Genomic DNA, 17024 nt, shown 5'->3' with positions numbered 1-17024 from the left:
TCCTACCTGGCACTGGGCCTTCCCGGGAACGGGTAGAGCCATCCGCCCCTAAAGGGAAGATATATTATTTTTTATATTTTGTAGTTTTATGGATTTTTATATGTTTTCAGTTAATAAAAATGATTGGTAATAAATGAGGGCAAAGTAAATCCTGGTGAAGCTTCCAATACTGGGTCCAAAGGTGAAGAAGTAGTACCTCTTATAGATCAATTTTGAAATAATTACATCAATGTTTCTTAAAATAAGATGATCATTAAAGTTACTTAATAACCATAGGGAGATGAACAAATAAGGTGACCTAACTTAAGGAAAATTTTCTCATGTATATTATATACATTCATAAATATATCAAAGTCAACCATTAAGCCAAACACAAGAATGTGGGGGAAAAGATGGGGTGAGAATGAGGAAGAGCTGAATGAGTGATATGTGCATGTATGCCTCTATCATCTTGTACCCCATTAAGATTTATGACTACAGTATGCCAATAAGAAGTCATCTGATAGGTTTTTCAGGAAATATAACAATATATTCTAAGAATTCTGATCCATTAAGCCAGGTGTTTGAGCTATTCAAATCAGTGTATTTTTAACAATCTTCTTAGTTTATCTATATACAGTCAATGGAACATTTAAGAATTTAGATTTAAAAAGCTGGTAACAGATGATTCTTATTGATCTAAGAGTTCCATAAATGAAATGATTTCAAACAGATCCATCTGTTCTGCAAAAATTGAAATGAATTTGGAGAAATGTGTGATGAAGAGATATTATCCATTTGCTAACTTTCCCCCAGCAGTATTTTCATTATGCCATTAAAATATAGCATTAATTCTTAGGGGCTCTTTGTGATATTGTGAGATTGATAGCCTTGAGAGAATAGCATCTCTCTGATTCATAATCTTTGAAGACAAAGAAGTGTAGCATGTGAATGAGCTCTCAAGTTTCTACCAGTGAGTTTACAAACTTATTCACAAAAGCTCCTCTGAGTCACTCTCCATCAGAGGAGCTTAGATATCTCATTGTTAGTCCTTGGGAGATGAACAAGAGTAATGAGGAGTTAGACTCTTCCTCAGTTCAGGTGAAAGTAGCTCTGATCAGCAGCAGCACTGTATCCTATAGATACATGGCTGCGGCATTGGCTGCCAGTCTTGTATCACAAACTTGCTACCATAGATGGTAACATGACTTTGGTTGGAAACTTCACAGATGAAAATATGGTAACCCTTCTCATTTAAGCGTTGTAAGAAATTGGTTTATTTAATAGTAAAAACCCAAAAATGTTTTCCTGTGTATCTTCTAACCAGTTTCCTTGCATACTAGCCTTCAACCAATGATCCTCCTATATCTCAGCCTCCCAAGTACTATGTATATTACAGGCATTGCTGCCCAGGTCCATCTTGGAAGATGCTGACAAAGGGAATGAGCGTTGTTTCCCTTAGTTTTATTTCAATTGTTAATAATAAGACTGCTGTGATTATTTAAATGTTGCCTCTCTCACTAGTGCTTTCTTTTATGAATTGTGCAATTGGTTTATCTAAAATTAGCAAAACAGGTGTGGTGACTCACACTTGTAATCCCATAACTTGGAAAGCTGAGACAAAACAATCACAGGTTCGAGGACAGCCACGGCAACTTAGTGAGACCCTCAGCAGCATAGTGAGATACTATTAAAAAATAGGGGGGGGGGGTGAGGAGAGCCTGGTGTATAGCATGGAGGTGGAATGTTCCTGACTATGTAGCATTTTAGTTGACATGAGCAGACAAGTGTGTTATGTTCTTGTGATGGTCTCTGTTGTTGAAGATTTTATCCACTCACTCATGCAAGTGTCGATTACTATTTAATTTCCCTTCTGTTCAAAGAGATCGCTATTTCTATTACCTATTTCTTTGGCTGAAACTGGCCTGCACTAACACACGACTCTTGGATATATAATTATTACCACCACAGAGGTGTTGTCTATTTTAACCTTCATAGCCTTAGTGATTTCTTACGTCATCATCCTGTTCACCTTGAGGACCTGCTTGTCCAAGGGCCCACCTCAAGCCCTCTTCACTGCAGCTCTCACATGACTGTTGTCAAGTTCTTCTTGCCCCTCATCTTCACCTATGTCCCGATGGCTGACTCATTCAGTGATGACAAAGTGTTTGGTCTGCTTTATACTACGATCCCCCCCCCTTGTTCAATCCCCTCGTCTACAGACTGAGAAACACAGACATGAAGAATGCCATGAGGAGAGTGTGGTGTCAAGAGAAATGGTTGTGAGGGAATTGAAGCCTCTGATGTTGGAGCCCTTTGCCTAATCTTGTGCTACCACAGAACCAATGTCACCAAATGTGGCAGGTGCAGAGAGGTGGAATCTGCAAGCCTGGAAGAGAGAAGACCCCTGGCCACTCTCTGCTGCTTTGCTTCTCGGAGGCTGTACACAAAGAAAGTGGATCAGATGATTTCTAAGTCCTTTCCAGCTTTGATATTCTTGGACTTATTCTATCACTTATTTTAATATACTTTTACTGGTGTCTTGTAACCATACATCACATTGAGATTTAATGCAACAGACAAATAAACACACACAGCACCCTGTACATTTCCCTTCGTATCCTGCCCCTCCTTCTCTCTCCCTGTTCATAGTATTGAAAATGGTATTGGTAGCTTCACAAATGTATGAAGTATCATTTGAACTAGTTCCTTCATCAAGTCTCACCTTTCTCCTTCCCACCTCTTTCCCTAAGTCCCCTTCCACTATTCTTCTGGTATTTCTCCTCATTTACTTGATATCTCTCTTGTTTCCTAGTTACTCCCCAGCTTTTAAATATGAGATGAAACATATCAGTGAGACTTTATAATATTTCCTTTATGATCCTACACATAACAGGCATTTTAATACTGTTACCAGGGCAAAGTATAAAAATTATAATTATATCCTGCTTTGGGAAAAAGCTATCTTGACTAAAATACTTAGAAAAGTGTCCCAAACACTTTCATGTAAAGATTTTCATTGAGATAAAGGAAAAATAAAGTGATGCTAGAAGGTATACATGTTGTAAGTTTTAATTCTTACTAACACGATATTTTTCTAAAAATTCATTTCATTGTAATTATACCACTCACATTTTTACCATTGGATGTTACTGTAATTAATTCTTAGTATCTTGTTGGTAGTATATCAGAGTAATTTGATTTTTTAAATTAGTGATGAGCACCTATTTTTTAAAATTTCAAATATATCACTATAACCGTATGTATAACTTTATGCTAAAAGACTTTTTCAAAATGATGTTTGACATAAAAAATCCTCCACTCTGTGTAATGCTTTGAAATCAGAATAGCATGTATATAAAGAAATGGATATTTCTGAGGTACAATTTGTCGATCTTCACTGTACACTGGGCATCTAAAGAGCAATAAAGTTTTTGTTCCAGCTTTCCAACCATTCAATTTTCTGTCCTTTTGTACACAGCAATGCCCTCATCCTGGAAAGTAACAAAGACAACTGAATTAAGAAGCAAAATGGCCAAATGTGTATATACACATAAGCGCATATACAGGATAACTGAGAATCACGTGGACATATTAATTAATATAATTGTGGTAATCACTTCCCAATGTATATGAATTACAAATCATCATAACTTTGTACACTTTGAATACATTTAATTTATCTATTGATCAGTTATAACACAATAAAATTACAAATGAAAAAGAAACCAATGCATCCAACTGAAACTAGAGCATTTTCTAATTGAACTGTTAACACAATGAAGTATTTCACTGATTTTATAGGAATCCTCCCTCCATCTTTGTGAATTGGAAGGTAACTTTGAGATCATCCAGTGTCATCTGCTGCCATAGGGTACAGCTCAAGAACTAGGGCCTAGCGTATGTATGAAAGTTCAAGTTTTCAAGTAGGAGAGGCACAGACCTGATATTTTCTAATGCTCCATCTCTGCACCAAAGACCCCCCCCACTAAAAACAAAATTATATACATTTATACACAATTGCCATTCCAACAGGAACCCAAGTTTAAAAGTAAGGAATACATTTAACAAAATTTGTTAAAGTTTTGCAAAGATTTTGGAAAACTACCAATAGTTTTTCCTTCCAAAGAGACCCAGATATGTGTCCTACTTGAAAAAATCATAGAAATTAGAACCATAAGAAGAGAGAGAAAAGTGATCCCAAACGTTGAAAATTAGTTAAGAACACAAGAAGATCAAGTAGGTTCCACTTTAGATGTTTATCTGGGGAAGATTCCATCCTGGAGACATTATCTAACTCAGGAAATTAATGGTGAACACAGAAGCCTACAGCTGCATGGGCAGGCCTGTTATATTGCTTTCTGTTTTTAATAAGGCTACAATTGATGTGTATGTAGGACACATTTTTCTGCTACAAAATTAAAAATGTTTTAGAAGTTTTTCATCTTGTTCCCAAAAAAGGCATATATCTCAATAAACCGTTTGAACATGACTCAAATTTACCCTGTGTTCACCTTCAGCTAACAACTAATCAATACAAGAAAGATGAAAGGAAATCTACTCATGGTTAACGTCATGTCTATATCTTATGTTTGGTCCACAGAATAAATACTTGAAGAGAAGCTTGTCTGCTTAACATTTTGATATTTTGTGTTTTTCTATTAAAAAAAATAACCTAGGTTATATTTTCTCTTTCATGTCCATCTCAGTAGCTTGACCTTTTAAACTCTCCTTTCAAAGTACTTTTCACTGTATATTTTGTAGGTTTTATTAATTCAAGGACATGCTTGACAATTACCAATATATATTTCACCATGTTCTCCTTAGATGAGCAAGAACAATAATGATTGATACAAAGTCATTTAAAAACTCATAGCTATAAAACAAGTACTAACTTTAGTGTTTGAGTTTTTTATTTTCTTTTTTTACATTATTGGGGATTGAACCTAGGGCATTCTACCTCAGAGATAAATCCCCAGCCCTATTTTGATTCTTTATTTTGAAACAAGGTCTCACTAAATTGCAGAGGGCCTCACTAAGTAGCTGAGGCTGACGGTGAACCTGAGGTCCTCTGGTCCCAGCCTTCCAAATACTGGGAATATAAGCATGAACCACTAAGCTTGGTTAGTGTTTGAGTCTTAGAGTAAACTCCAGGTTGCCTTATGCATGTTGAGCTTGGCTGAACTTAATACATTTGGGACTTCAAAGTAGACTTAGAATTCCATTTAACACTCAGTTTTATTTTACAAGAAAAATCTGTTACTAATTACTAGAGATGCATTATTAACTCTTTTCTACTCAGATTTTATTAACAACTTGTAACTATACAATGACTAGATATATCAGAACTTGGACTAAACAATTCATTCCCACTCAGATACTAAAAATAAAGTTATATTCTAAAGCCCCCAAATTGTGATGTGTTTTAATATGTGTAAATGAGAAAAGTGTTGAAATATGGCAGAACATGAAACCTATGTTTAAATATTACACTTGAAATTGCATATAATTGAATTCACAAAAGTTTATGATGCTCCCAGGATATAAGTATAACCACTTGTTTGAAGATAAAAAGACGTATTCTTATTATTTTTCCTATCATTAAATGAACAAATTTCTTTTCAACTGGATTATGAGAGGAGATGCTACCACTTTCTTCAATGATGTTTCCAACCAAAGTCCCATCTGTCATCTTGTTACTGCAGGGATAACTATTACAAGGCTGGCAGTCAGTGCTCTGGTCATGCATGTATGAGATGCAATGCTGCCGTTGATGAAGATTATTCTCACCAGAACTGGGAAGAGTCTGTGTGTGTCTTCACAATCCTTGTTCACTTCTTTCCCAGGAATAACCTCAAGGCTCTCTAAGCTCCTCCAGTAGGAATAGACTTGGAGAAAATTTTGTGAGCAGGCATGAGATTATGAAGTCATTGGCGGAAACATGAATACCCTTTCAAGTTTTTCTTGAATACCTTTTCTACTTCCTTGGTCTCTGAGAATCATGAATGTGTCATTAGCTCATCATTAACATGAATGTCCCAGAGAGTTAATTCTTCAGTGCAAAGGCATAGATGAAAGAATACTGTGGAGAAAAGTTACCAAATGCATAGCATTTATTTATTAGACAGGTTTGCCAGTGCAGTCAAATTTTAATTCCTTGCTTATTGAGCAGCAGAACTTTTTTGGGTAAATATTCAAAAGGCCTGTTTGGATTTAATTGACTCACAGAACACTTATACTCTAAGAACACCAAAGGTCATCAAGTCTCAACTTTCCAAATCCATATTCTGAGATGTGCCATTGTCTGTATACAAATTAACAGAGGAGTTTTTTGTATACTCCTTAATTTTGATCTCATTGATACAAATCTCTTACATCTTTTTATATGTAAGAAAAAATCCCTCGAGGTTATTCCAATGACATAACAATTTTATATAGGATTTATCTAATTCTTGTTTTAAAATTAAGAAAATCAAGGCTCAGACAGACCTAGTACATGTCTCAACTGAGAAAATCAATATAAATGTGTGTGTGTTTATGGAGAAAAACCTATAACATGACAATAATTTTTAATTCAGATTTTTTAGTTTTTATCTTTCTTTACCATTAACTATGTGGATACATCAACAGTAGATATAATTTTTATAATATAGTACTTTCCATAGTAAAGTTTATATTCTATCTCTGACCATAAATGTAAACCCAGATATAGATCATATCATAGACAATTGGATTTTAGGTAAAACAATGAAACGATGGCAGAGATAATCAGTGGTATACACATTTACCAAAGAAGGATAAATTTCAGGTCATTGCTCACAATGAAGAAGAAATGTATCACTAGGAGACATAACAGCTGACACAAGAATAAAATATTTTTCCAGAATGAAAAGAATGCTAACATGATATCATAATTGAAAGGAGGCTCTCATAGTCAATCAATCCAATCCTACTGTTTGGGTAAAAAAAATGAGCACTAGAGAATGGAAAAGCTTTATTCCAAAACCAAAGATAAAAACCAACCATCTATCTTTTAATTTGGGGTGTTACTTTTTTGAGTTTCTGCACACACCTTCACTTCCATTTGAAGATTACTGAGTATAGTCTTCCTTGAGTTTTGGAAAACCTAAATAGAGCTCATTAGCATGAATGTTTTGCTTTTCTCATATTTCATTGTCCATGCAATGCATATATATATATATATATATATATATATATATATATATGTACTACATATGCTACTTAATATCCACCAACATAGTTGAAAACTCAACAGTCTAAAGTAATACACTCTCATTTTTTTTCAGATGAAAATAGCTAAAACATAAAAAGCTGAAGAAAATAATGATGTTGAGTATTGTCATGTCTGAAATTCTCAGCAGTAGGATTTCTTTGTTATACAGATTTCAAGAAATTATGTGATCATCAAGTATTAGAATAAATATGATGATAATGATCATACCTTTCTTCTGTATAATATGTTATTATTTCTTTTGTTCTTCTCTCAAACACTGTGAGGTTGTTGTGATTATTTTCAGTGTAACAAGGAGTTAATCAAGGCAGAGAGAATTTCAGGTCAGCCATTTAAATTATTACTTGTAACTATTTTGCATTGGCCACCCAGTAAATCTTCCAGCCCAGAGTTTCTTCATAGCATTCTTTACTTCTGCATTTCTCAGAGTGTAGATCAGAGGATTTAACATGGGTGTGATAATGGTGTAAAATACAGCCACCATCTTGTCTTCTGAGAAGGTAGTGTCAGGCCGCATGTACATAAAGGTACAGGGACCAAAGAAGATGATGACCACAGCAATGTGGGAGCCACAGGTGGAGAGAGCTTTGCGTCTGCCTTCTGCTGAGTGCTTTCTCAGAGAAACCAGAATGACAGTATAAGAGATTAGCAGTATAACAAAACTTCCCAGAGCAATGGTTCCACTGTTGGCTGTCACGACAGCACCAACAACATAAGTGTTGGTGCAGGCCAGCTTCAGCACAGGATGGACATCACAGAAGTAATGATCTATCTCATTGGGTCCACAAAAGGGTAGCTGGACAACCAGAGCCACTTGGATGATGGAATGTAGGAAACCCCCGACCCATGCTCCCAACAACATCTTATTGCATCTCTCCCGGTCCATGATAGTCATATAATGCAGGGGCTTGCAAATAGCCACATAACGATCATAGGCCATTACAGTAAGGATGAATATTTCAGTGCATCCAAAGAAATGTACCCCAAAGAGTTGCAACATGCACCCCACATAAGAGATCGTTTTTTTCTTTGCTAACAGGTCAATGATCATTTTGGGGGCTGTGACTGAAGAGTAACAAATGTCCACAAAAGACAAGAAGTTGAGAAAGAAATACATGGGAGACTTAAACAAGTTGCCCAAGCACACTGTCAGCATGATGAGGAGATTTCCCAGAAGAATGACTGCATAGAATAGTGAAAACAGTACAAAACAAACTTTTGCAACCTCTGGGCTCTGAGTAAGGCCCCAGAAAATGAATTCAGTTACATTGTTTGTGTTTGTCATGGAGTAAGTCCATGAGGCCATGTCCCCTGAAGGCAATTAAATTATCTGAAAGACACATCAAAAGTATTGTCAGGATTTACTTTTTACACAAAACAAATGAATACTTACAGTGGTTGATAATGAAGAAATGAATATTTACTGGTGACTAATATATATACTAAGAGAAACTGGATTATATCTATTTTTATCATCCTACCTGGATATTAGATAATATTTTTTTTTACTTCAGATGAAAAAACATTGTCCAGAGAGATGATGAAAATCTCCTGAGACTCACTTGTTAGCAAGTGTCTCTCCTTCTCTCACTTGCATTGAGGTTTATTCATCTGTTTCTGAATTTTCTTAGTTTTTGCTATTATTGTTTGAATATTTTCTTGTTTTAGTTTTCTTTCAGTTTTTTTAATTGGATCATGGATTCACTGTGGTATATTTGTATATAAATAAAATATAGCTTGATCAATTTAGTTCTTCATTTGTACATGACACTCTACAAAGAACCATGTTTGAAGATGTGATAAATGCAAAATATAAATATAAATATAAATAAATATAAATATAAATATAATATAAATATATTTATATAAATATAAATATATAAAATATAAATATAAATGCAAAATATGTCTGCCTTATTTTTGATGGAGAAATGAAAACATATGCCCATAATTTTCTTAATAACTATTTCCATGCCTGCTATAAATATCCACTCAAAGGTCTTCAAGTAATTGAGATTGAAACATCTGCAGGTTCTCCTTCTTATGAAATTTGGATATTGTCTAAATAAATGCATTGCCCCTCATATGATTTCAAGGTGCATATGTGGTGTGAGATCATAGCAAGACAATATAGAACCTGGATACATAAGGATTTATAACCTGGATAAAATTTATAACCTGGCTATAAAGAGGATTTATAACCTGGATAAAACATTTAACTTCAAGGGTCTTCTCTTATCTCATTTATTAAATGACATTTTCACTCACTATCACCTGTGATCTTAACACTTATTTCTATCATAAAATTAAATAACTTTTGTAAGCATGGATTAGCCAAGAAACTTCAACATGTAATCAAAGATAAAATAAAGCAATAAAAAGGGAAACAAGAAAGTAATTTCTCCATCTACAAATTCAGAGTATTTTAAGATTCACCTAAACATTTTAGGAAGACACTGTCATTGAATGACAATTTGAATGAGTTAAGAAAGAGAACAATACTAAATTTAAATAGATGAATCTCCAGAGGTGAAATTTCAGGCACTCTAGTGGGGTCACTGGTATGTTTTAGTGGGTAAGTGTATGTGAAATAGTTGTGATTAAAAGGGCTCTCCAGTTTTTTCTACAAACCAAGTCCTGAAAATAAATGACTCCTCTAGTTACAGATTGTCCTCCAGAGAACACATCCCCTCAAGATCCACTGAATTTATCACTTACTGCCCTTCAGCTCTGTGCCATCACCTGGCGCTTTACAGAAACACTGGGTTTGACCTTGGGGACACTACAGGGCTGTGTTTTATCAGGTCTGTGCTTTACATCAGGTGGTCATTACATTTGGCCTTTTTCTGTGCATGACAATGTAATGATAGTAATAACGATAGTAACAATGGTAATGATGGTAACTGCAATAATGTCATTCAGTTTTCAAATCAAGAACATTCCCCTGCTTTTGTGTGTTCTTGTTTTGGTTTCTCTACTAAAAAAAATGTTATCCAGGTAGAGAGCCCCTCCATTTAACAGAGCTCACTTTGTAGCAGTTTTGGACAATTTATTTGCATTCTTTGGTTTCCACTATAATAAACCAGATATTATTACACAACCCTGGAATCTGTTCCACCAAAAACACAAGGAAAACTTATCTCCTTTAAACCAAGGTTCATCTAAGGGATTCCTTCCTTCCTGGGCTGAGCATTTCAAGCATAATGATGACTTTATTGACTTATTTGCCTCTATGCTACTTAATCTCATGATCACATGCAGATACATTTTATTATCTTGCCATAATCTTACTCCTTATTTCAGTGTATTAAAATAATATTAAAAACTGGACATGGTGGGTGGTGGTGCACAACTGTAGATTAGAGGACAGCCTCAGCAAGTAATGAGACTCTATAAACCTAGTGTGACCCTGTTTCCAAATAAGAAATAAAATGAGGCTGGGGATATAGCTTGAATGTGGAATGCCTTGAGTTCAACCCCTAGTACTATATATATATTGCAAGTGTACAAGACAGCACTGTCAATGAGTTCTCTTTTTCCATAAACATTCATTTTATAAAGAAAAAAAATTCTCACCAGTACTTTTCAAGGCTTTATTTTCTTCTTTATTTTTCTGTCTCTTCTTTAGGTAATATAGGTGCAACAATTTAAGGTAAACTATGAGTGACGGCTGAGATATTGCTTTGTGAATAATGACTTCCAGAGAATCCTTGGCCTCCTAAACTCGAAGGGCAGTAGAGATCAGTATGTTGCTCTCAGTCTCTCACCAACTAAGATCTATTACTTCATGGTGTATTTGGCAATCATTGCTCTTTTTTCTTTTCTTATAGGCTCTACTTAAAGAATATGAAGAAAAATTATAATGACCTTGGGGAAAGCTTTTCCCTAAAGTCTTCCCTCATAGTTCAAACCAAATTGCAGACCTAACAATGAGCTTTCATTTCTAGTGTTTGTTCAATTAAAACCTACATAAATAAATCTAAAACATAATCAGTTATCCTTATTTCATAACACCAGCCCAAATCAAGTTAGAAAGTAGAAATAATTATTTTATGTTTGAACATTTTGTTTCTTGAATTATCATACAGCAATATATTCATTATGTAGTATATAATAATATAACATTAAGATATTTACTTTATGTTATTGAATAAATTTTAATTATTTTACTTTTATGTAAGTTGCATGCAAAGGAAAAAGGGTAGATTCACTTATGCTACTGGGGGCTTTGTTTTTCTTCATTGAGTCTTTGCTGGTTTCTATTGAAAGAGGACACATGTGCTTCATGTCCTATATTTGGGATGAGCAGTGATGCTGGCTTTAACTCTTTTACTTTTTTTATTTTCACATTTTACTTTTATACTTTTGTTGATGCATTATAGTCATACATGATAACATAGCTCATAGTGACAGTGTCATACATGCACACAGCACTTAGTGGGCTTTCTCCTAGTCCCACCCCAATTCCCCTTCCCCTACAGGATATTGAACTTGGCATTGGTATTCTCACATATATACATAATAAGAATGGAGATGATTTAGTCATTGATTCTTTCTCTCACTCACCCCAACTCCCCCTAGATCACCCCCTAACTCCACTGTCATTTCTCCTCTATTATCAAATATCTTTCTTGTATCTTGATTACTGCCTAGCTTTTTCATATGAGAGAAAACATGTTCCTTCACTTTCTGTGAACATATGTTCCTCTCACTTAACATAATGTTCTCCAGGTCCATCCATTTTCCTGCAAGTGACATAATTTTGTTCTTTTTATACTACTGAGTAGAATTCTATTGGTGTGTATATTCTATAGTTTTGTAATCCATTCGTCCGTCGATGGACACCTAGGTTGGTTCCCTAATTTGGCTACTATGAATTGTGCTGCTATAAACATGGATTATATGAATAATATATTATCAGAATTATTATAATAATACATAGAGATGCATGTATTATTATAATATCCTGGTTTCAGTCCCTTTGGAAAGATGCTCAGGAGTGGTATATCTAGAGCATATGATGAATACATTTCCAGCTTTCTGATAAATATTCACACTGATCTCCATAGCGAATATACTAATTTGGAATTCCAACAACAGTGTAGAAATGTTTATATTTCCTCACATTCTCACTACCTTTTATTGTTTGACTTATTGATGATTGCCATTCTAATAACAGAGGATTGTATGAATTGTTAATATCATTAAATATCCTCTTTGTCTTTCTCTTGTCAGACTCCCCTTCCCCATTCCACTAGTGTCTCCCTTCATTTTCTTTATATTGGTGCATTGTCATCATACATCTTGATGAAGTTCAGGGTGAGAGGCATACATGCACACAGCACACATTGAGCCCTCCTCCAGCTCCCATTTAATTCCCTCCCTCTCCCCTCTTTTCCATGCTCGGCATAGTGATTAACTTTGATGAGTTTGTTTACATACCATGTCCATTGAGGTGTTCTACTCTTCTCCCCTTCCACTTCTCTCAGTTTTGTCCCCTTCTTCACTCAACTAAGGTGTATTTTCCTTTGTCTGGAGTCCCTCCTAAGTCCCATTTTCTTCCTAGCCTCCACATATTAGGGAGAACTCCAACTTCTCACCTTTTTGTGACTGACTAATCTCACTTGGCATAAGGTTCTCCAGTTCCATCCATTTCCTGCAAATGACAATAATTTTGTTCTTCTTTATGGCTGAATAAAATTCCACACATTCACAGCCAATTGATTTTGGAAAAGGGAGCCAAAAATATACACTGAAAAACAGATAGCCTTTTCAACAATGGTGTTAGTAAAGCTGGATATCAATATGCAGAAAAATAATAATAAACTCCACGTTCTCACCCCTCACGAAAGTCAATTTAAAATGGACCAGAGACCATGCAACTATCTGAAATGGGAATAGGACCAACACTCTAATACATAGTCAAAAGTAAAAACTTTCTCAACAAAACCCCAAAGGCAGAATAAATTAAAATGAGGATCAATATGTGAGATTGCTTAAACTGAAGAGCTTCTGTACAGCAAACTATCAAGAATCTCAACAGAGAGTAAACAGAATGGGGAAAATTTGCTAACTGTTCCTCCAATAGAGGAGTAATATCTAGAATATAGAGAGAACTCAAGAAACTCACAACTAAGAAAACCAATGACCCAATCAAAAAATGGGCAAATGAACTAAATAGACACTTCATAAAAGAAGAAATTCAAATGGTCAATAAATGTATAAAAATGTTCAATATAATTACCAATCAAAAAGATGTATATAAAGACTACCCTGAGATTTCACTTAACCCTAATTAGAATCATTGGCAAATATTTTCTTTCCTTTTGTTGGCTCTCTGTTGAGGTTCTTGATAGTTTCCTCTGTTGCACAGAAGCTCTTCAGTTTCATGCAATACCACATATTGATCCAACTTTTAATATCTTGTGCCTTTGGGATCTTATTGAGAAAGTTTTTACCTGTGCCACTGCGTTGAAGTATTCAACCTATACCTTTGCTCTTCTAATGAGTAATATTATTTTCCAACTTATTCTATATTGTGGTCCAGGATATTTACTTACTTATTTGTTTTACCTTACATATTTTATACTATTTTATTCTTCTGTCTTCTAATCTTTCTGTGTATTGAATTATTATTAATTAAAGGTAGTATTTTATATGGCTGTTTTTAAGAGTACTATTTTTGTTATATTTTTCAATTTCTCATTAATTCTGGAATTTATTTCTTTAAATGTATTTCTCACTATTGCGTAAATCCTAGAAACTAATATATATAGTTTTCAGCTTATATATATTAGTTTTTGATAGCAGAACATATATATAAATATTCATTTTACTCCATATCTGATGAATCTTAATAAAATTAAATCTCTTTAATGTTTTTAATTTCTTTGTCTCTTTATTTTATATTCTTAGTACTTTATTAATATACAAACTCCAGAACTTCAGTTCAACATTTCTTACAATATAGCTACTATGTTTTTGTGTTTGTTTGTCTTACACATGGATGTGTGTGGCATTGGGGATTGAACTCGGGGGCATTCTACGTTTGAGCTACTCCACCAACCTTTTAATTATTTTAATTTTGAAACATAGTTGTGCTGGCTTCAAACCTGTAATTCTCCTGATTCAGTCCCCCAAAGAACTGGAATTCTAGTTGTGTGCCATTGCACCTTTATTAACTATGGTTTATTCATCAAGTTTCTAATATACTTTTTATTTTTTGAAGTTATTTTGTTTTGTAACAGCCTGGAATATTGAAAGATCATATTACTATATCATGTTTTTAAATGTATATTCTATTTCTGTATAATAAACAAAATTTTATTAACTGCAATAAGTGCAGTCTTTGTATTTTTACTGTAAAATATATGTTCCTAAATGTAGGGGCTCAGAGAAAGAACAGACCTGAAGTAAAGCTTTCATTCCCATGTACCCTGCACAGCCACAGATGTGCCCTCATCTTGCACAGCTACAGATGTGTATATAATTATATACGTATTACTAGGCAAGAAGCAACATATAGGCACACCTTGCACTGGGGTAAAATTTTGCCATTAACCCTATATAAGCATTGAGTATGCAAAATAAAGCTGCCATTTTTCCCTTTCAGATAGCTACTCTGTGTGCTTTCTTCTCTCTGGGGATCTCAAAACTTCCTCTACAACCACAGCTGACTTCTGACTAGGTCTCTGAAAATTAGCATAGTCAACAAGATGAGTTGCATTCCCCCAGTGATCCTCTAGAGGAGCTTCCCTGGGAGAAACAGCCCAGGGTGGAGATGTGACCCCCAGCCTTTCTGTGGCTTTTGATAGCAGGATATATGGTGGTGTGGACCCCATAGAGTATTGTAAAGGTGTATGTCCCCAGCTGGATGAGTTCTGAAGGGTAGTAGAGGCACTGGAACCAAGCAACCTGATCATGTACCATGAGGCAGTGGGACAGGTGGCCTGGATGTTCCTGTTATAGTGTGCCAGTCATAGAAAGGTAAGTGTAGCTGACTTTTCTTCAGACTAGAGACTCAGATGAGGTACCTGGTTGTTGGAGGAACTGACTGACCTGTGGAATTGACTATTTACTGCCCCCATCACAATGGGCAACACATTCACATACTGGCACCAGTTGATACAGGAGCAGGGATAACCCTCCTTTTAGGCAATTTGGACAAATTTACCAGAACTAATGCCAACAAAAAGGGTTATAGAGGCCACCTTATTATTGTTCAATGTGTCCCAGTGACTTTGTGAATTAGACATCTGCCTCTTAAGCAGTATGACATGTGCATATCAACCATATCTATGTACATCCTGGGGTTGGGCATGTTACAGAGATTGACTGTACAGACAACTATCAGAGAATTCCACCTACAGGTTCATGTGATAAAGACCATCACTAGAGAACATTTCCATCATCCTCTATACAATTAATTCCATCAAACCATGAAGATTATGAGTGTATGGCAAAGTTAACTCAGGAGAGGGACATGAGTAAAATGGACAAATGATAATAAATCTAGAAAACACAATTGTAATCTGCACAAATCATAGCCCATTCAACTCTCTCATGTAGCCTTTGCAAAAATGTTATGGTTCCTGGTGCATGACAGCAGACTATTGGGAGTTGAAGTGGCACTGCCTTGCCTGCAGTGATAGGACACATTTTAAAGTTGATTGATCATCTGTCACGTGAACTGGAACAGTTCCATTATGGTGTAGACTTGGCAAATACCTTTGCCAAGATATCTGTAATCTCCAGTAACATTGCTCGGAAAGCCAAGAACCATGTGCTTTTACCTGAGAAGAGAGCCAATGACCTTTTCTGGTATTGTCCCAGAGATATCTACATAGTCTCACCTTGTGTCTTGGTCTGGTAGCACAGGACTTGGCCTCTTGGCAGAGCCTGTGATTGTACAATTGAGCCATTTTATTCATGATATTATGCTAAACTCAGATTCTTTTAGTGAGTTAGAAGCAGCTGCATACAATCTCCAAGCCACTCCCTAACATGGGGTGGATTTCCAACAAAGACAAGGTCTGGAGACCTGGGTATTCTGTCACGTTCCTGGGCATTGTCTGGTTGAGTATGATAAAGGTAATACTGGAAACAGTGATAGGTAAGATACAAGCATATCCTGGAAACAACAATTAGAAACATACCTGGATCTTTGGGGGTTCTTGGGAACATTTATATCTTACTTAGCTGTGTTTAGGCACTTCTCACATCATCTTGTTCATAAGGAGATAGTTTGAGATTGAACTCTTAAAATGAAAACTGCATTTAATGCTGCCAAGGCGTCAGTAGCACAAGCACAAACTATGGGTCATCTACCCTATTGAAGGCTTCCTGATGTCCTGGATTTGGATCCTCCCAGAGAGGGTAGTCAAAAGGCCCACTCTGACTAATTGGAGAACATACTTAAAACAACAAAACAAGGAGAGTTTTATAGCAGCCCTTTGTCTTTTTTTAATATTTTTTAAACAAATATTTTATTGAACATAAATGGTATACATTTAAACTATATTTGGTGCCCTCTCCCCCCACCACTGTTTTCCCTTCCCCCTCCCACCAATGGTTGTCCAGGTTAACCATGTCATATTCATAATTTTATACATATTCAGATGTAGACCCTCATTAATCAACATCAGCCTTCCTCCTCTCCTATCTTTCCATTCAAACTTTGGTGATATTTCCCCTCCATTATCTGGAGTCCCACTGGTATCCTCTGTGTTTCCTAGTTTGGGCATATTAGAGGAAACACATGTACCTTCTCCTTCTGTGCTTGGCTGATATCACT

At 35.4% G+C, this 17024-nt stretch overlaps 1 protein-coding gene across 1 annotated transcript; it reads right to left on the bottom strand.

Annotated features, from left to right (window-relative positions):
- Positions 1 to 7581: 7581 nt before the first annotated feature.
- Positions 7582 to 8537, bottom strand: LOC308265327 (olfactory receptor 4S2-like; the record flags this gene model as incomplete). Its single annotated transcript, XM_080698967.1, is given in 2 exon segments — positions 7582 to 7619; positions 7622 to 8537. Coding segments are annotated over 2 exon segments (954 nt in total).
- Between the last annotated feature and the right edge of the window lie 8487 nt (positions 8538 to 17024).

Source organism: Muscardinus avellanarius (genome assembly GCF_963383645.1).
Source record: "Muscardinus avellanarius genome assembly, chromosome: 1".
Taxonomy (NCBI): domain Eukaryota; kingdom Metazoa; phylum Chordata; class Mammalia; order Rodentia; family Gliridae; genus Muscardinus; species Muscardinus avellanarius.
Note: the sequence above shows the minus strand (reverse complement) of the source record. Positions and strands in the feature narration are given on the sequence as shown.